Here is a 21,174-nt window from a genome sequence, read left to right as displayed (position 1 = left end):
AAAGATCAATAGAAAGCCCACAGACTGGAAGATCTTCACTAGCCATACAATAGACAAGAGTCTCATATCTAAAATATACTTAGAATTCAAAAAACTAAATCCTCCAACAAAAAATCCTCAAAGAAACAACTGCCCGATTAATAAATGGGCTAAAGACTTAGAGACTTCTCTGAGGAGGAAATTAGAATGGCTAATAGACACATGAAAAATGCTCAACTTCTCTAGCCATAAAAGAAATGCAAATCAAGACAACATTGAGACTCCACCTCACCCTATTTAGAATGGCTATAATCAAGAAATCTAGTAACAACAGATGCTGGAGGGGATGTGACAAAAAGGGAACCCTACTGCATTGTTGGTGGGGTGTAAACTTGTTCAACCACTCTGGAAAGCAGTATGGAGGTTCCTCAAAAGACTCCACATAGAGCTCCCTTATGACCCAGCAATCCCACTTTTGGGCATTTACCCAAACTATCACAAACAAGGTCATATCAAAGCTACCAGCACAACCATGTTTATATCCCAGCATTATTCACCATAGCTAAGATATGGAAACAACCCAGATGACCCTCAGTAGATGAATGGATCTGTCTGTCTCCGTCAAAAAGAATGACATTGCATCATTTGTTAGGAAATGGAAAGACTTGGAAAAATTATATTAAATGAAGTAAGCCAGGCCCAAAGAAACATAGGTATCACGGTTTCCCTTGTTTGCAATGACTAGTACAGGTCTAGGACAAGCAGAGAAGGTCAAAGGCTATGTACATATGACCACACGAGATGTTAAGCAAAATGTACCCCCAAGACAGGGACACAAGTGGTTTTTTTCTTTCTTGTTAGTGTTTTTAATGTACTTATAATGCACTATGTGATTCTTTTGTTTCTTTTGTATGTTCTTCCCCCACTGTATACTCCCTGTTTTCATTCGATTTGATGCTAGTATCCTGCATCTTGTATATACATTTTTGTAATTTAGAGAGGGGAAGGAGTATTGTGGAACACTTAAATGGGGATGCAGGTTCACCCATTGTGTCAATGACATGTACAGGACACTATGTTGAAAACAAACTTTACAATGTTTGGAGGGGGGAGGTGTTGGGGAGGTGGGGAGGGAAGTGATGGTAGAGGGAAAACAAGGGAGGAGGTAACAATGCTCGCTATGAAATGTACTCATTACCCTACTCATGTAACTGTAATCCCTCTGTACAACATTTTTACAATACACACACACACACACATATAAAGAAGTATTTTCCTTGCAAAGTTCTATAGTTAGATTTCTAAATGCAAGGAATCTGATGATTCAAGTTGCATAGCAGCTTAGTGCAGAAATGGAAGTACAGGATGAAAATCAATGTCTGGGCTGAGAAGGTGGCTCAGTGGTAGAGTGCTTGCCTTGCATGCATGAGGCCATAGGTTCGATTCCTCAGCAGCACATAAGCAGAAAAGGCTGGAAGTGGCTCTGTGGTTCAAGTGGTAGAGTGCTAGCCTTGAGCTGAAGCACTAAGGGAGAGCACCCAGGCCCAGAGTTCAGGCCCAATGAATGACCAAAAAAAAAGAAAAGAAAAGAAATCAATGTCATCCTGATGTTACTTTTATATAGTTTCCTTTCAGAGAAGTGGAAAGCATAAACAAGAACATCTAATTGTGAATTTGCTGGACTACAACATTTGAAAATATTTATTCTGAGAACATGACCTGATAAATGTTAGAAATACATTGTTATAGGTAGAAGAATAGATTTAGCCTTATGAAGCTTTCCAGTTTTTACTCTTAATCTCCCATCAGAAAACATTTTGTCCACCTTCTAAATTAAACCTGCTTCAGCCCCACTGTACCAAGGTAGCACAAAGTAAGCACTCTTTTCTCCTATTTCACCTTATACATTTTTTAGTACTTATGAAGCTCAGCTCAACCATAGCAGAATTATTCATGGTACCACATTAGTGACAAACATTGTTCTCTTTTAATTTTGCCAAACTTCTTGAGAGTTAATAACTTAAAAATCTAATCCATGCTTATTTCTGGAGAAAGGGGAACACCTATACCATGCATTTAAAACACCATAAAGAGAACTGATCATTGGTCTTTTTTTTTTTTTTTTTTTTTTTTTTTAAGATACAGCTGTGAACACTGGTAGAAGACAGGGAAAAGGCCTATCTGGAAATAAGCATCAAATGCATCATTCATGATTAATAAGAAATCATCATTCCCACTCCATACATACTTAATATTACTACTCATGTACAAAGCAACATTACTGTTCTCTCTCTACCTTCCTAGAGTAGAAGTCCACTAGATATAAAAGCAAGCTGACTTCATTTGCAGACCTTGGATCTGAAATACAGAGAAGAGCTCCTGCAGTTATCATTAAAGGTAGCATCTTATCTTGGGGGAGGGGAAAAAAACAATCATTTAAATAGGGATACAGGTGGACCCATTGCAACAATGAGATATACAAGTCGTTATGTTGAAAAATGAACATTACAATTTTGGCGGGGGGGGGGGGGGAAGGGGCGGGGAGGAAGGGATAGGAAGGGGAAACAAAGGAGGAGGCAACAATGCTTGATAAGAAATGTACTCATTATCTTGCCCATGTAACTCCTCTGTATGGTATTTTCACAATTAAAAAAAAAACAGGTAGCATCTTAATAATCATTCTCAAATACCCAAATCATACTCATCTTCCTGCAGTATGTCCATTTTATAGCAAAAAAGAAAAAAAAAAGCTTCCCTGATCAATGGTTTCTAAAGGTACTTAGTAATCCAGGTGAGTGGCTCATGCCTGTAACCTGAGCAAATGGAAACTTGTAATTTAAGCTACTTTATAATCCTAGCTACATGGGCGGCCAGTCCTGGGCAAAAAGACACCATCTGCGGGGGGGGGGGGGGTAAACAAACATGACTAAAGGCACAGGGAGAGGTCCCAAGTTCAAATCAGAATGCCACCAAAATATATATATTATATATATTTTGTGAAAATACTGTACAGAGGGGTTACAATTACATAGACAAGGTAATGAGTACATTTCTTATCAAGCATTATAGCCTCCTCCTTTGTTTCCCCTTCCCATCCCTTCCCATCCTCTCTAAAAAGTCAGAGAGGAGTCAGTCTACATACAGTTTAAGTCAGGTATCACAGTGGCACTAAACATTCGTGCCATTTAACTGTCACTAAGAAGAACAGAAAATGTTTTGCTCATCCTAAATTAAGCCTTTTTCAGCCTGAATGCACCAAGGCTGCAGAGGTAAGCACTCTTTTTTCCTATTTCACTTTATACATTTTAAGTGCTTATGAAGCTCAGCTCAACCATATTTGGGGAGGTGAAGGAGGACATGAGGGAGGCATAAAAATGGAGGGAGGAAGAGTGAGAAAACTGTGGTCATTGTTTCAATGTGCTTCATGTAGAAATTGAACTACCCAACTTGAAAATAGGGATGGGTGGGGGGAAATGAGAAAGAACAATGACTTATGGAATTATAATATAGGGGAAAAAAGAACAAAGGTTATGAATACAGTAAAATAGAATACTGTCTCAAATGTAAACTTGTTCAACCACTTTGGAAAGCAGTATGGAGGTTCTTCTAAAGACTCTATATAGAGCTCCCCTATGATCCAGCAATCCCACTTTTAGGCATTTACCCAAATGATCACAAACAAGGCCATACTAAAGCTACCAGCACAACTATGTTTATAACAGCATTATTCACCATAGCTAAGCTATGGAACCAACCCAGATGCCCCCCAGTAGATGAATGGATCAAGAAAATGTGGTCTATGTATACAATGGAATTCTATGTTTCATCAGAAAGAATGACATTGCTCCATTTGTTAGGAAATGGGAAGACTTGAAAAAATTATAGTAATTGAAGTAAGCCAGGCTCAAAGAAACATAGGTCCCATGGTCTCCCTTATCTGCAATAACTAGTATATGTCTAGGACAAGCAGAAGAAGTCAAAAGCTATGTATATATGACCATATAAGCTGATGCTAATCGAAATGAACCCCAAGATAGGGACACAAGAGGTTTTATCTTTCTTGCTGTTCTTGTTAATGTACTTATAATGTACTATGTGGGGTTTTTTTTTTTGTTTCTTTGTATGTTCTTCCCCCATGGTATAACCCCTATTGTCACTGTGTTTGATTCCGGTATCCTGCATCTTATACATACATTTTTCTAATTTAGGGAGGGGAAGGGAAATAACAAAATGCTGAAATAAGGATACAGGATGACCCATTGTAACAATGAGATGTATAAGACACTATGTTGAAAATGAACTTTACAACTTTGTGGGGGGGGGGGGGCGGGGAGGGTTGAGGAGGTAGGGAGGAAAGGAATGGTAGGGGAAAAACAAAGGAGGCAAGAATGCTCGATAGGAAATGGACTTGCTCATGTAATGTAACCTCTCTGTACAGTATCTCTACAATTATAAATATATATATATATTAAAAAAGAGAAAAACAAAAAAAAGAATACTCTCGCAATTTTCTGTATTATTCCCTTAGTGGTTAACTCAATATATTATGAAAACCTAAACATCTACTTATAAAGTTATTAGTGGGAGCCTGGCGCCAGTGGCTCACAACTGTAATCCTAGCTACTCAGGAAGCTGAGATCTGAGCATCACAGTTCAAAGCCAGCCTGGACAGGAAAGTTTGTGAGACTCATCTCCAATAAACCACCAGAAAACTAGAAGTGGTGCTTCGGCTTAAGTGCTAGAGCACTAGTCTTGAACTGAAGAGCTGAGGGACAGTGCCCAGGGCCAGAGTTCAAGCCCCACGACTGACAACAACAACAAAAAAGTTAATAGACATGGTGGTTCATGCTTATAGTCCCACCATTCAAGCAGAAGCAGAAAGATTTTGAGTTTCAGACTAGTCCGGACAATATAACCAGATTCAATCTAAAAAAACAGGAATCTCAATTACTTGGTAGGTGGAGATCAGGAGGATAAAGGTTTATGATCAGTCTCAAGTAGAAGTTAATGAAACCCTATCTCAACAATCAAGCCCAGATTGTTAGCAAATATCTTATAATACCAGTTATTCAGGAGTCTTAGGTATCAAGATTACAATCCACAGCCAAATGCAAAAATGCAAGAAGTTTATCTAGGAGAAAGAAAAAACCAAAAGCACAAAAACGCTAGGGTCACAGCTCAGTGATGAGTGCTTGTTAGCCAAAAAAGAACAAACAAATGAACCAAGGAGCAAACAGAAGGAAGGAAGGAAGGAAGGAAGGAAGGAAGGAAGGAAGGAAGGAAGGAAGGAAGGAAGGAAGGAAGGAAGGAAGGAAGGAAGGAAGGAAGGAAGGGAGGGAGGGAGGGAGGGAGGGAGGGAGGGAGGGAGGGAGGGAGGGAGGGAGGGAGGGAGGGAGGGAGGATAGGAAAAGGTCAGGGGAAAGGAAAGAAAATGAAAGGTAAGACATGAAGAAAGGAATGAGCAGTAAAAGAAAGAAAGAAGAGTAAATACATATGGATTCTTGGTAGCCTCCACATGGTATCTCATTCTTGACTTCTATGCCATTCATATTATGTTAGGGCCTCTTTTTTTTATTCTATATAAATTGGGTTTCACTATATGCAATGTTCTATTTCTGATGTCTGACAGTATTTTAAATGTCTAACTTATCTGGACAAAGTACACAGCAAGGATACTATTACTAATATAGAAGAGCCTCCATATCAGAAGAAACCACAAGCAAGCACTAGACAGTCTCATGCCCCAACAAACTTCTGACTTGAAAGTATGCTAGTATGATGTCCTGAGCTGCAGAGCAACACAAAACTGTATCAGGAGGTACACAGCTAAAGAAGAATAGACATCCTCATGCGATTAACTAACAACAGAATGAAAAAGAATTTAGCAATGAAAAAGAATAATACATACAATGGCATTATAGGAAGTGGAAGGAAGACAGACTCTGAAAAGTGGAATCATACAGTGGATGATTCCATTGCTACAAAATTCTAGAACAGGAAAACTGACAATGTCATATATCAGCAGTTGCTAGAGACAGAGGAAGGAGGCACTGTCAGAGAACAACATGGTTAGGTAAGGACCATTTTTGGGGTGATAAAGATGTTTTGTACCTTCATAATAGTGGTTACACAGGTACTGTGTATGTGTGTGTATGTGTGTGTTAGTTGCCCAAATACATCAAATTGAAAGTGGAAACAAATTTTAATGTATAATAATTACACCTCAAAAATATTACTTCTAGCTATTAAAACAATAGACCATAGAGCCTGGCAATTTTCCTCTTTGTAGAAAGTAGTCAATATGGCAAGCCATGATGTCTCATACTCATTTCTAACTCTTCCTAACTCCAACCAAAAGCACTTGATTTCATCCATTTCATCTTCCTTTGCTCTATGCCCTAACATGTTTACTCTTTGGGGCACCTCTTGATTACTGTCGCCCTGCTTTGCAATTTTATTACTGTTTTATTTTGCAATAGATGTTTACACAAAAATAAGAGAGCTGGAGAGGAAAGTCTTTCACATACCTGACTGGTCTTGATTTGCCCTGTTCTCAGCCCCTCACTGCTAATCTTTCATCTTTCCAGGAATGCTCGACATCTACATAATGTGTATGTGTGCATCTGCCTGTTTTTCTCCCAAGTTGCAGCATATTTGATGCACCTTTTATCCTTTGTTCTTTTACCTTGAACATACGAACAACTTGTTTAGATGCACCAATTATCAGTCACTTGTTGATGCACATGCATCTTTCTGCATACTATTTTAGTATGTTACCTGGGGCACCGGTGGCTCACGCCTGTAATCCTAGCTACTCAGGAGGCTCAGATCTGATGATCGAGGTTCAAAACCAGCCTGCGCAGGAAAAGTCAGTGAGACTCTTATTCCCAATAAACCACTCAGAAAACGAAGTGGCTCAAATGGTAGAGTGCTAGCCTTGAGCTGAAGAGCTAAGGGACAGTGCTAAGGCTCAGAGTTTAAGCCCTACGACCACAAAAAAGTTACGTTTTTGGTGAAAACTTAATATCATTCACTCATTACTCCTCTTAACATATAGTCCAAATTCTACAGAATCAAGGAATCCTCAACTTTGCTAGTACCACCCAAAATAAGAGCCTATCCCGATACTGTCCACTATAGCTGTGATGACAGAAAAATTCATTGTGTGCTCTCTGAGGTAGCCACCTGAAGTTACTGAGCACCTGAGAAATGTAGATAGTAAAGTAAGTGAGCCTGGTGAACTGGAACATACCTCTAACCCCAGCACTCAAAAATCTCAGGCAAGAAGATCATGAGTTCAAGGCCAGCCTTGACCTGTCAAGATCCTAACTCAAAACATACAAAAAAGAAAAGAAAAATAAATGTGAGGAATTTTAATTTTAATGTTCATCTAAATGTGAACAACCACATGTGCATCAATCACACTGAATAGCAGAGTACCAACACTATGCTTAACTTTAGCTTCCAATTCTTTTTTCTAAAATATTTTTATCCTCTAGGCCTAATCTCAAGGTAATGATGGGGCCATAGAAAGGGTTTTAAGTTTGTAAAGATCCTTAGTTTGGAGAGGAGATAAAATGAGACCAAAAGTATCATAAAAGATCGGTAATTTTTTTCAGTATAAACACCCACATGTATATTACTGAACCAAATGCATGTTAAAGAAGATCAGATTATAGTTAATTCAAGACTATAGACTGTCGCTGGGCGCCAGTGGCTCATGCCTGTAATCCTAGCTACTCAGGAGGCTGAGATCTGAGGATTGCGGTTCAAAGCCAACCCGGCAGTGAGACACTTATCTTCAATAAACTACCAGAAAACAGGAAGTGGCGCTGTAGCTCAAGTGGTAGAGTACTAGCCTTGAGCTGAAGAGCTGAGGGACAGCGCTCAGTACTATGTCAGTACTAGAATGGTTTCCTTTAGAATGTCTATAAACACCAAGAACTAATTTGTGCCACAAATGAACTCCAGGTTTTCCTAATTCAAGGATCAAGGACATCCTGGAACTAGCCTACCACAATCTGTGGAACTCAATACACTTTACCTCTTTTGAATTAGATTGTTTTAAATTGTTAAGACAGAATCATACTCTGTTAGCATTTAAACACTGTAGACAGAGATAATGACTATAGCCTACAAACCTAAAAGAGCTGAATACCACTTAAACTCTTGAGTTCAAGGCAAAAACTTCAAGGCTTTAAACTTAACAAAGGAACAAAGTGTCAAAAAAGAATCAAAGCAAGATTTAGTTGAATTTAACACCTTACTTAAAAATTTGAAAATTATGCCAAAGAAATCTCTATTTAAAAAAGTGTTTGAGGGGCTGGTGGTATGTGATATGGCTTAGTGGTAAAATACTTGCTTAACATTTGTGAGGTCATGGGTTCCATCCTCAGCACCAAAGGAAAAAAAAACAAAAACTTGTTATATAAGTTAGTTAGCATATCTTTACCTTAAAATTAACATAATCTTAGAAAAGGTATTGGTAAGCCTTGTAAATCCCTCCAGCTTTTATCATTTATCTCCTACTGAAGAAATTTTTTTCTACTTAGAGAATAAGTCGATTTTAAAGTATTTATCATAGTTTTCCTTTTTCTTATTTAATGTGACTTTGACTATATGTACTCAAACCTCTATTTTCCCATATTAGTACTGTTCTAAGTGCTCTAGAAGTCCACTGATCTGAGAATTTGGTTCTCACATTTCACATCAGGCTTTAATGGTAGTACTAAAAATAATTCTGAACAAATTCTAGAGATAGTCCAAAAAAAAAAATGAAAGAACTCAGACTAATGTTCCATCATAAATTAAGAATAGGAATTGAGCTAATGGCTCATGCCTGTAATCCTAGCTACTCAGGAGGCTGAGATCTGAGGATTGCAGCTCAAAGCCAGCCCCAGCAGGAAAGTCCCCGAGACTCTTATCTCCAATAAATCACTCAGAAAACCAGAAATGGTGCTGTGGCTCAAGTGGTAGAGCCCTCACCTTGAGCTGAAGAGCTGAGGGACAGTGCCCAGGCTCAGAGTTCAAGCCCCACAACCAACCAAAAAAAAAAAAAATTAGGAATTGAAAAAAGTCAAAATCTCATATTTAAGATTATAGGTCCTGAGCTGGGAAGGTGGCTCAGTGGTACAGTGCTTGGCTTGCATGCATGAGGCCCTGGGTTCCATTCCTCAGCACCACATAAGAAGAAGCCAGACGTGGCGCTGTGGCTCAAATGGTAGAGCACTAGCCTTGAGCTGAAGAACTGAGGGACAGTGCCCAGGCCCAGAGTTCAGGCCCCATGACTGACCAAAAAAAAAAAAAAAAAAGATTACAGTCCTTATGAAAATTATAGGTCCTTATTTCAATAACATTGTAACGGCAAACTTATCAGAGTTGTACATTTAGAAACATTCAAATCCCACAATAATCCATTTAAATTTATAGATAGGTAGGGAGGGATGGAGGGAGAGAGAAAAAAGAGAGACTGGATTTAGTAGAAAAATGTTTTTTGTTTTTTTTTTTTAATTAAAATGTTTATTTAGACTGAAACTTATCACTCTTTTGTAGTTTTAATTCTTCCAAACCCAATTCCCATTCTTTGGTAAACAAGGCATATTTAAAAGATAGAGCCAGAGGAAAAAAGGAAAAGACAAAGAGAAAACTGATGCCTCCCCACCCTGAAAAATACCTATTTCATGTCAATTATGGATAAGGCATTGATGTTACTTCAGATGAGGGTGTCTCCATTCATTACTGACGTTTTACTTTACCTCTAAGCAATGAAGTTAGATTACAAGTGGTTTTAAATAAACTACTGGCCAAGTAATGTGTCACTATGGTTGCATTATTTAAACTCTGAAATATGTAGTGAAGTCATAAAGGATAGCAAGTCAAACTATGCATGCTCCCCCTACTGGAGACAGCTTACAAACAGAATGACAATCTCATTACAGCCATGTAAGGAGTTTATCATAAAATGATACATACAAGACCTAGGCCTGTATCCTTAAAGTATATTTGCAAAGACAAATGTGCTGGGCCAAGAGTTACACTACTTCCAATGGTATCAGACTCAATTTCAAAACCTTGCCTCTTAATAACTTGAATAATCCGTACACCACAGTATTAGCTATGAAGGTCAGATTATGTCTTATTTACCTGTATGGATTGTTTCAAGTCTATAGCAGAAACTGCATCATCTTCTTCATCATCAGTCAACTGGTCTTGGGAACAGTAATGGGTACTGTATGCAGAATGTTCTTCAATTGCTTCCAGCCAGTTCTGAAATAATCCAAGGATTTATATCAAAGTGAAAAACCTTTTTATTGGGCTGGGATGTAGCTCAGTGGCAAAGTGCTTGCCTAGCAAGTGCAACATCCTGGGTTTGATCCCCAGTACCAAAAAAGAAAAGACAAAAAAAACTTTTTATTTAAAAAATTAATGTCAATAACTGTAAAGCATAAGATTCACATGGTATAAATATTATCTGTCCCCTCCCCCACAAGCAAGCAACCATAGTGAAAGGACGCGGTCTCTTATCTGTCATAAACATGAAAAAAAATCTCAGTTAAATAAAATAAAAATAACATTTATGAATGTACATATTAATACTCAAACATATTATAAAAATTAAATATTCATGAAAGATTTTACTTAAAATAAGATTCTCAACACTGATGAATAATTTATTTTATAGTAATGGATCCAGGCACATAATTTACTAACTTATAATCAAATGATAAGCATAGAAATTTAGATCATTTTAAGACAGTCAAAATTTCCCTGATCCTGTAACTTCCTCAATTTTTTATTTTGTTCTATACCAGGTCTATGGCTTGAAGTTAGTGGGTGTTGTCCCTGGGCTTTTTAGCTCAAGGTTGGCACTCTACCACTTGAGCTATAGCTCTACTTCTGACTTTTTGCTGGTTAACTGGAGATAAAGTGTCTCACAGATTTTCTGCATAGGCTGGCTTCAAAACCCCAATCATCAGATCTTAGCCTCCTGAGTTTCTACGATTGTAGGTGTGAGCCAACACAGCCTGGATCTTTGTCAAGGCTGAAAGGGGAAAAAAAATCCATTCTTTCACAAAAAGAATGTAACTTCTTCCTCATTAAAAAAAAATTGTTATTAAAGTGTTGTATAGAGATGCTATCATTTCAAAAATCAGGTAATGAGTACATTTCTTTTTTTGGACAATGTCACCCCTTCCTTTGCTTTTCCCCAGTCTCCCTCACCCATCCCTGCCCACAAGTTACATTGGTTATTTTCAACATAGTGTGTACTGAATAGCAGGACTGCATTTGTTCATTCCCCTTGCCCCAGAACAAAAACAACCACAACAAAAAAAACACATTTCCTGGTGCTGGCAAAATTGGTTAACTACATGTAGAAAACTAAAGCTAGATCCTTATATATCACCCTGCACCAGAATCAACTCCAAATGGATCAAAGACCTTGAACTCAAAGCAGACACTCTGAAAACATTACAGGATGGAATAGGAGAAACCCTAGGTCTCCTTGGCTCAGGCCGAAATTTTCTGAATAGAGATCCGGAAGCACAACAAATCAAAGAAAGGTTGGACAAATGGGATTGCATAAGATTGCAGAGCTTCTGCAGGGCAAATGACATAGCTGGCAAGATCAATAGAAAGCCCACCGATTGGGAGAAGATCTTTACTAGCCATACAACGGACAAGGGTCTCATATCTAAAATATACTTGGAACTCAAAAAATTAAACCACCCAACAACAAATCCTCAAAGAAACAACTGCCCAATAAATAAGTGGGCGAAAGACTTAAAGAGAAGCTTCTCTGAAGAAGAAAGAAGGATGGCCAATAGACACATGAAGAAATGTTCAACATCCCTAGCCATAAAAGAAATGCAAATCAAAACAACATTGAGATATCACCTCACTCCAGTTAGAACAGCAAAAATCAAGAACTCTAACAACAACAGATGCTGGAGGGGATGTGGACAGAAAGGAACCTTACTTCATTGTTGGTGGGAATGTAAACTTGTTCAACCACTTTGGAAAGCAGTATGGAGGTTCCTCAAAAGACTTCACATAGATCTCCCCTATGATCCAGCAATCCCACTTTTGGGCATTTACCCAAATGTTCACAAACAAGACCACACTAAAGCTACCAGCACAACTATGTTTATTGCAGCATTATTTACCATAGCTAAGATATGGAACCAACCCAGAAGCCCCTCAGTAGATGAATGGATCAAGAAAATGTGGTATATATACACAATGGAATTCTATGCCTCCATCAGAAAGAATGACATTTCCCCATTTGTTAGGAAATGGAAAGGTTTGGAAAAAATTATATTAAGTGAAGTAAGCCAGGCCCAAAGAAGCATAGGTCCCATGGTTTCCCTTATTTGCAATATCTAGTATAGGTATGAGTCAAGCGGAAAAGGTCAGATAATGTGATGTTAGGAAAATGAACCCTTAAATATGTATTTTAATGTTTTCGTTTCTTTCATGCATGTGTTTCTAACGCATTTATAAGATTATTTCTTTGTTGCTTTGTATGTCCCTCCCCCACAGTGTAACCCCCACTTTCACTATATTTGATGTCAGTATAACATGTGGAGGAGATGGGGACAAATAAGTCGTTTAAGGATTCAGGTGGACCTGTTGCAACAATGAGAAGTACAAAATGTCATGTCAAAACCAGCTTTACAATATCGGTGTGGGGGGGGGAGGGGGGTATAATTGGGTGGGGGGAGGGGGGAGGCGGGGAAGGGAGGTGAAGGGTAAACAAAGGAGGAGGCTGCAATGCTTGGTAAGAAATGTATGCATCATCCTGCCCATGTAATTGTAGCCCCTCTGTACAGTATGTTCTCAAATAAAATAAAATAAAATTTAAAAAAAAAACACATTTCCATTTCCTGGAGTTCATTTCCATAAACCGTATTTTAAATGTTCAGAGAAGCTATGCCTTTGTGTTCCTCCTCTAAGAAGTATCCCCTTTTGGTCTGACTGTGTGAATGGCTAGAGTTCTGTATAGTTTATCTTGTCATATTTTAGAACTGGCTTCCACATGAGAGAGAAAACGTGTTATTTGTCTCTCTAAGCTTGGCTTACCTCACTTATGATTTGTTCTAGGTCCATCCATTTCCTTAAAAATGACATAGCTTATTCTATTGGATGAATAAAATTCTATTGTGTATATATACCATATTTTATTGATCCACTCATCCGTTGTAGGTCATCTAGGATGTTTCTATAATTTGGTTACTTTACAATTTTATGAAATGCTGTTCATCATTTGGATTGGTTAAGGTTCTTTGCTGAAAGTCAGCCACTTTGGGAAACAGATTATTTTATAACTCCTTTTAAAACAAATTAACAGAATACAGGTCCATGAATACTGCTTTGATTTAAAGTTATATGGATTCTCCATGAAATCACTGTAACTGAATTTTCTTCAAACACATCTCAACTTTCTTGCTTATTTCTGTTGTTCATTAGTTTATAAAAATAAGTAAGCTAAGTCTGTACTGTGACGAGCACCAGAATATCTGGTGCTAGTCTGTGACTATAAACTACATATCTTGAAAAGTCAGCTCTACAGGTTTCTCATTTACAAAATAGAGGGTAAAATGAATCATTATTTAGCCTTTTTCTAAAGCCAAAATGAGTCCCTCACATTCAAAGAGTCAAAATGAAAAACAAATTGTAAACAGAAAATAACTAAAGATACATGCTGATAAAGATGTACTTGAACTAAGTTATAAGCTAAATTTGAAACACTTCCTATTTTTGGCCATTTAAAAAGCACAATCAAGAAGATCCTAGAGCCAGGCGCTGATGGCTCATACCTGTACTCCTAGCTACTCAGGAGGTTGAGATCTGAGAATCACAGTTCAAATCCAGCCCAGGCAGGAAAGTCTGTAAGACTCTTATGTCCAGTAAATCACTCAGAAAACTGGAAGGGGTGCTGTGGCTCAAGTGGTAGAGTGCTTGCCTTGAGCTGAAGAGCCCAGTGCCCAGGCCCAGAGTTCAAGCCCCATGACTAACAAAAACAAAAACAAAAAAGATCCTAGAGGTTAATACTGAACCGGTATTTTGATTAAAGTTTGATTAAAGATAAATGAATCGTAAGATTACCTCTCTTGACTGATGAAGTGCATTCTTAGGAACTCGAAAGCCATGAATAGTGTCATCAAAGCATTTGATAAAGAAGAGGCAGCTATCAGAGGATTTCACCTTAGACATAAAGACAAATTCATTCACATAAAAAAGGGTTGACTCTAACCAATGATATTTAAAGTTATACTATGAGTCATATTCAATACAATAAACCAAGAACTAGAAAGAAACATAATATTTGCAGACATGATTACAGAAAACTCTGAGGAATGTAAAAAATAAGGCTAATAAGTAAATTTAGCAAGCATGCAGGGCATTAGATAAAGTCTATTTAAAAAATTATAGCCAGGCCGGGCTGGGAAGGTGGCTCAATGGTAGAGTTGCTTGCCTTGCATGCATGAGGCCCTGGGTTCGATTCCTCAGCACCACATAAGCCAAAAAAAAAGCCAGAAGTGGCGCTGTGGCTCAAGTGGTAGAGCGCTAGCCTTGAGCTGAAGAGCTGAGGGACAGCGCCCAGGTCCAGAGTTCAGGCCCCACGACTGGACCCCAAAAAAGAAAAAAAAATTATAGCCAGGTACCAGTGGCTCATATTTGTAATCCTAGCTACTCAGGAAGCTGAGATCTGAGGACTAGGCAGGAAAGTCTGTGACACTCTTATCTGCAATTAACAGCCAAAAACCAGAGGTGGAGCTGTGGCTTACATGGTAGAGCACTAACCTTCAGCAAAGAAACTCAGAGACAGGACCTAGGCATTGAGTTCAAGCCTCTAGACTGGAACACACACCAAAAAAAATTATATATGAAAAAACTATATATACTAGCTGCAAGAAAATTATAGAAAATAAAAATGTCCAAATCCACTTACAAGAGTTTCAAAAAATAATGTATTAAAATATGTAAGATTAAGTTTTATAAAATACTACAAAAAATTGTAAAAAGAAATTAAAAGGTATTTCAAGAAATGAAGACATACATATACAAATTTAGAGATATCAATATTGCTACATTGGCGTGGAAACCCACAAGTCGATTTACAGATTCAACACAATCTCAATCAAAACAGGTATTCAGAACACTGAAAACTCACAATATATAAACTGAACTAAATTAGAATTAAGTTAGAAATCAACAAAGAAAATGTGAAACGCACAAACAGTTTGCAATGAAACAATATTCATCTAAGTCCAAAAGTGAAAGAAAAATAAGAAAAAATATATATATCTTACATAAGTTTTATAAATATAAAAATATATGAGCTATGTCTATGCCTAAAATCTACATGTATTCTGAAGGGTCCACAAACAACAGAAATAATTTTGAAAAAGAAGAATAAAATTGAAGGTCTCACACTTTCTGACTTTGAACTAAAAAGCTATTGGCAAATGAACACTGTGTTTATGATAAATACATAGATCAATGAAGAGAGGAGAAGAGTGTCCATAAATAAACTCTTGCAGTTAAGAACAAATAAAGTATGGCAAGACTATTTAATGGGAAATAACAGGCTTTTCCCAAATTGGTTTTCAGAAAATAGGATATCCATATGAACCTGTGCTATGTAGCATAAACAAAATTCAACATAGATCACAGCACAGTATCAGAGCTAAACCTAATTTTGTTGAAGAAAACATAAGTTTCATGACATTAGATTTGGAAATCATTTCTTAAAACACAAAATGAAAGTAAAAGTGATCTAGAAAGTTTGAACTTCCATTAAAGTTTAAAACTTCTTTTTTTGGGGGGGGAGGAGGGTCCGGTCGTGGGGCCTGAACTCTGGGCCTGGGCGCTGTCCCTCAGCTCTTCAGTTCAAGGCTAGCGCTCTACCACTTGAGCCACAGCACCACTTCCGGCTTTTTTTCTTTTTGCTTATGTGGTGCTTAGGAATCGAACCCAGGGCCTCAAGCATGCAAAGCAAGCGCTCTACCGAGCCACCTTCCCAGCCCTAAAGTTTAAAACTTCTATACATCAGAATAATTTATCCACAAAGAAAATAACAGATTAGAAAATTTTAATTTAAATATCTAATAAGGGCCTATTATCTAAAATATATAAAGAATTTCTACAGAGATAATAACAAAGTCAGAATAATTAAAAACTGGGTAAAGGGTCGGGCACCAGTGACTCATGCCTATATTCCTAGCTACTCAGGAGGCTACTCTGAGGATTTGGGTTCAAAGCCAAAAGAGCGAGACATCTCCAATTAAGCACCAAAAAAAACCCTCAATACCCCCAAAACAAACAAACAAACAAAATCAACAGGAACTGGAGCTGTGACTCAAATGGTAGAGCAGTAGACTTAAGCACAATAGCTCAAGGACAGTGAACTCAAACCCCAGGAATGACACAAAAAGGAGATCTGGGGCAAAGGATTTAGACATTTCCCCAAGGATGATATAATATTGGCCAATACAAACAGGCTCTTATTCTAATCTTGTCTGTTTTCCTCTCCCCCTCTATCTTTCCCTTCCACCACACAAACAATATATATACCTAGAAAAACTAAAAGCTCTGTATATATGTTTTTGTAATCATTCATTTCTCATACAACAATATGTGGAGATAAAAGTTTATTTATGCAGGGCACCAGTGGCTCACGTCTGTAATCCTAGCTACTCAGGAGACTGAGATCTGAGGATCACAGTTCAAAGCCAGCCGGGGCAGGAAAGTCCATGAGACTCTTATCTCCAATAAACCACCAGAAAACCGGAAGTGGCACTATAACTCAAGTGGTAGAGCACTTGCCTTGAGCTGAAGAGCTGAGGGACAGCGCTCAGGCCCAGAGTTCCAGCTCCAAGACCGACAAAAAAAAAAGTTTATTTACATATACAAACAAATAAAATGGATATTCTGTACTTGTTCTTGAATGTTAAATATATAAATATGCTTTCTATACCATTCTAAAATATTAGAACTTTTTACACATGACTTGGGAGTTTCACTTTCCCAGTTTGCATAAAGACATGACTCATCTTACCGTGCACACTGCTTGTGTTAAGTGTTTGCATCCCTGGCGATAAACATTATGGATGGCATCAGACCTTTAAATTAAATAGTAAGTTGTCAAACCAAAAGAAATGAGGTAAGTAAAATTTTTTAATAATTCAAAATTAAGATACTGAAATTTAGTAAGGATAATACTTACTGTTTCCTATACCATGAAAGGACTCCATGTTCTAACACTACCCAGAATAATCTCCAGCCAAAAAATCTTGAACTCTAAAAGAAAAATGATTTCCCAAGCTGACACAACTAAATTCAAATGACTGATAAAAAAAGTTCTGAAAGCTACATCTGAGTCTTTCATCTAGACAGCAGTAGTAAATGTCCGAACATATATAATGAAGTGTAATGAATAAGAATTAGAAACAGGTTCTTATAATGTCCTGTATGTATGCTGTTATTTCAATTTTTTGTTTTAGTTTTCTGGGCCCTTTGTCTTGTATATAAGATTATCTGATCCATAGAAAGTAAAGGGAATCATGAAACAGAAGGACAAATTATGCACTAATGCAACAATGATACTCACTAGACACTATGTTGAAAATGAACTATACAACTTGTGGGGAGGAGAATAGGGAGGAGTAAGCAGGAGAAAATGAGGGAGGAGATAACAGTATTTTAAAAGAAATGTACTTATTATCTTACTTATGTAACTGTAATCCCCTGTTCATCACATTTACAAGACATAAAAAAAAACTGACTGAAAAAATTGGACAGTTATTGCCCCTAAGAAGTCTAATACAACCATGTTTGTTGTAGCAGTATTCACCATAGCCAAGGTATGGAATCAGCCCAGATGACCCTTAATGGATGAATGGCTCAACAAAATGTGGTACATATACACAATGGAATTTTACTCATCTGTTAGAAAGAATACTGTAACATTTGTTTTTAAAAAAAAAAAAGTCGAAGGACTTGAAAACATGTTAAATGAAGTGAGTCTCAGAGAGACTAAGGATCCATGCTTTCACATCTATGTGGAAGCTAGATTTAGCTTATAAACTTACAAGTAAATACATTGGGTGGTATGCAAATACATACAAATGTATTAACTGATATATGGTAGATTCAAGGGAGATCTCAAATAGCGTAATTCCTTAGAAAGCCAAAATGAGAGTTCTACAACATAAAACACCAGGAAGCAGGAACTAGAAAGGGGAGGAGAAGCGTCAAGAGAAAAGGAGTTGAAAAATGAAAAAGAGGGGGAGAATGCAGTCAAAAAGCCAAAGTATATCCTAAAAATTAAGAAGAATAAAACAAGGGGTAGGTAGGGGAGGCATGGGTGAGAATGTTGAAAGGGACTGATCAAGATATATGGTATTTGTGCACTACTTTTTACAATGATAATTCCTTTGCACAACTAAAGATAATAAGAAAAAAAATCACCTCAACCTACCTTCCAGAGAGGGCCTTCATATCGTTTCAGTGCTTTGTAGATGACCTATTGAAATACATTTCATGAAAAATGCAGGAACACATTTCAAGCATTTAAATTTTTTTCTAGAAAATACTTTATGTCTAATCCATTACTACATACCTTATTACCAACAAGAACATGTTTCATTTCAGCACCCTGGGCAAGATCAAGAGGTTTTTGATCTGTGTGAGATATAAGAGAAAAAGCATAATGGTTTAACTGTCCTATACAACTGATGCTGCAATTGTACCATATTATATCCCTTCATTCTTCTCTCAACTACTCCTTCCCCCACTGAAGAGCTGCTCATCAGAAGCTGCCATCTCCATTTTTATATATTCCTTTTGGTACCTATTAGGCCAGCAACCCAATTTAACAATCTAAACTTGTAGTTTTATATGAACTTACTATGTTCCAGATAATTAACCCTTTTATCTGAAACTAATAAAAGACTCTTATCTAATAAAAGGGTTAATTACCTGGAGCACAATAACTGGTATATACTAGTAATTTTTTTTGCCAGTCCTGGAGCTTGAACTCAGGACCTGGGTACTTTCCCTGAGCTTCTTTTACTCGAGGCTAGCACTCTACCACTTGACCCAGAGCGCCACTTTCAGCTTTTTCTATTTTACTGAAGAATTGAACCCAGGGCTTCAGGCATGCTAGATAAGCACTCTACCACTGAGCCACATTCTACTAAGAAATTATCTTCTAAGATTCAATCATCATATTAGACACTCTATATTCAGTGATGAAAAGGACAGGGAAAGGAGTAAAAAGGGAAAAATAAAGGCACAGCACAAGCACCATTGATTAATGCCTGTAATCCTACCTACTCAGAAAGCCTTGGTCTGAGCACCATGGCTCAAAGCCAGCACAGGCAGGGAAGTCTATGATTATCTTATTTCCAATAAGCCATCAAAAAGCAGGAAGTAGAACCGTGGCTCAAGTGATAGAGTGCCAGCTCAAATAAGAAAGCTAAGGAACAATGCCCAGGGCCTGAGTTCAAGCCTCAGTACCATATATACATAGCAAATAATAAATCATGGGATGCTGAGAGCATTTGCATAAAAGATTACACAAAACATGAGAAGGGACTGATCTAGAAAGCAAGGGATGTTGACAGAAAGGGGAAGGGCATTACAGCAGAGAAATGCTAACACACAGGCCTGAAGAATGAAGAAGTTAATGGGCAAGAGATAAAGCCAGGAAGACATACTACATAAGAGCTTTATAAGGGCCAGATGTTTGTAAACTAATACAAAGAGTTCAGGTTTTATTCTAATCATGACAGAAAGCTACTGAAAGGTTTGGCTAAAAGAGTAAGATCTGACTTATAATTAAGTCTATTGTAGTCACAAAAAAATTCTATAATTGGCCAAATTAGCAACTTCATGATTTTGAGAAAATACATTATTAACAAATAATACCACTGTGCTTATGTTTTTTAATTACTCAACTGAGATACAAATTCACACACCATGCAATTCTCTAACTTGTACAATTAGTTTTCAGTAGGTTCCAGAGTTTGACTATCACACTTTTGTTTGTTTTGGGTTTTTTTTATTGGTTGTGGGGCTTGAACTCAGGGCGTAGGTACTGTCCCTGAGCCTTTTTGTGCTCACAACTAGCATTCTACCACTTGAAAAACAGCTCCACTTCTGGTTTTTGAGTAGTTAATTAGAGATAAGAGTCTCATGGGGACTTTTCTGCCCGGGCTGGCTTTTGAACCATGATCCTCAGATCTCAGCCTTCTGAGTAGCTAGGATTACAGATTACAAGTGTGTGCCACCAGTGCCTGGCTTATTTGGTTTGTTGTTGTTGTTGTTATTTTGTTCTTGTTAGTTTTCAGTATGTTCACAGAGTTGTATGACTATCACACTTTTGTTTGTTTTGGTTTTTTTGACTGGTTGTGGGGCTTGAACTCTGGGCCTAGGGTGCTGTCCCTCAGCTCTTCAGCTCAAGGCTAGCATAGTGCCACTTCCAGTTTTCTGGTGGTTTGTTGGAGACAAGAGTCTCATGGACTTTTTTGGCCTGGCTGGCTTTGAACTGTGATCCTCAGATCTCAGTCTCTTGAGTAGGTAGGATTACAGGCATGAGCCACCAGCACTCTGCACATGGTTACTTTTTTTAAAGAAGCTTTTAGCCAGGCATTAGTGGCTCATGCCTGTAATCCCAGCTACTCAGGAGTCTGAGATGTGAGGATCACGGTTCAAAGCCAGTCCAGGCAGGAAAGTTCATGAGACTCATCCCCAAAAACCTATCCAAAGAGGCCAGAAGTAAGCTATAGCTCAGGTGGCTTTGAGCAAAAAATACTCAGTGATAGCTCTAGGCCCTGAGTTCAAGGCACAGGACTGGCACAAACACACACACACACAAAGGAACCCTTTATCTCTGATTCATAAACTCAAGTTATTTACAGATGAACAATGTGATAGCTATACAACTCTGTGAACATACTCAAAACTAGCTGTACAAGTTAAACTAGCAAATTACATGGAGTGAATTTGTGTCTCAGTTGAACAACTAGTAAGCATAAGCAAAGTGGTATTACCTTGTTAATATTATAGTAATTTCTCAAAATCATGAAGTTGCTAACTTTCCCAATTGTAGACTTTTTGTAAATCACTTCAGCAGACTTAATTAAGTCTTAGTCTTCAATTTCAAACTCTTCAATGGCTTTCTGTCAT

The 21,174-nt window shown here is 37.7% G+C and overlaps 1 protein-coding gene across 4 annotated transcripts in view; it reads right to left on the bottom strand.

Moving 5' to 3' along the window:
- Positions 1 to 21,174, bottom strand: part of Osbpl1a (oxysterol binding protein like 1A) — a 217,440-nt gene that overhangs the window by 129,499 nt on the left and 66,767 nt on the right. Inside the window, exons 10-15 of one of the 4 annotated variants that reach the window (XM_070029418.1) lie at positions 18,605 to 18,666; positions 18,464 to 18,508; positions 17,210 to 17,283; positions 17,042 to 17,105; positions 14,086 to 14,184; positions 10,123 to 10,245 (exon numbers count right to left, since the gene is read on the bottom strand). In XM_070029418.1, coding sequence (XP_069885519.1) covers positions 10,123 to 10,245; positions 14,086 to 14,184; positions 17,042 to 17,105; positions 17,210 to 17,283; positions 18,464 to 18,508; positions 18,605 to 18,666 — 467 coding nt within the window. Of the gene's footprint in view, positions 1 to 5,887; positions 5,935 to 9,652; positions 9,746 to 10,122; positions 10,246 to 14,085; positions 14,185 to 17,041; positions 17,106 to 17,209; positions 17,284 to 18,463; positions 18,509 to 18,604; positions 18,667 to 21,174 lie in introns of those variants that run through there. The other 3 variants (XM_070029419.1, XM_070029420.1, XM_070029422.1) reach the window with 3 other exon arrangements.

Source organism: Dipodomys merriami, unplaced genomic scaffold (genome assembly GCF_024711535.1).
Source record: "Dipodomys merriami isolate MVZ:Mamm:240054 unplaced genomic scaffold, mDipMer1.0.p SCAF_2, whole genome shotgun sequence".
In the NCBI taxonomy this organism is placed as follows: Eukaryota; Metazoa; Chordata; class Mammalia; order Rodentia; family Heteromyidae; genus Dipodomys; species Dipodomys merriami.
Note: the sequence above shows the minus strand (reverse complement) of the source record. Positions and strands in the feature narration are given on the sequence as shown.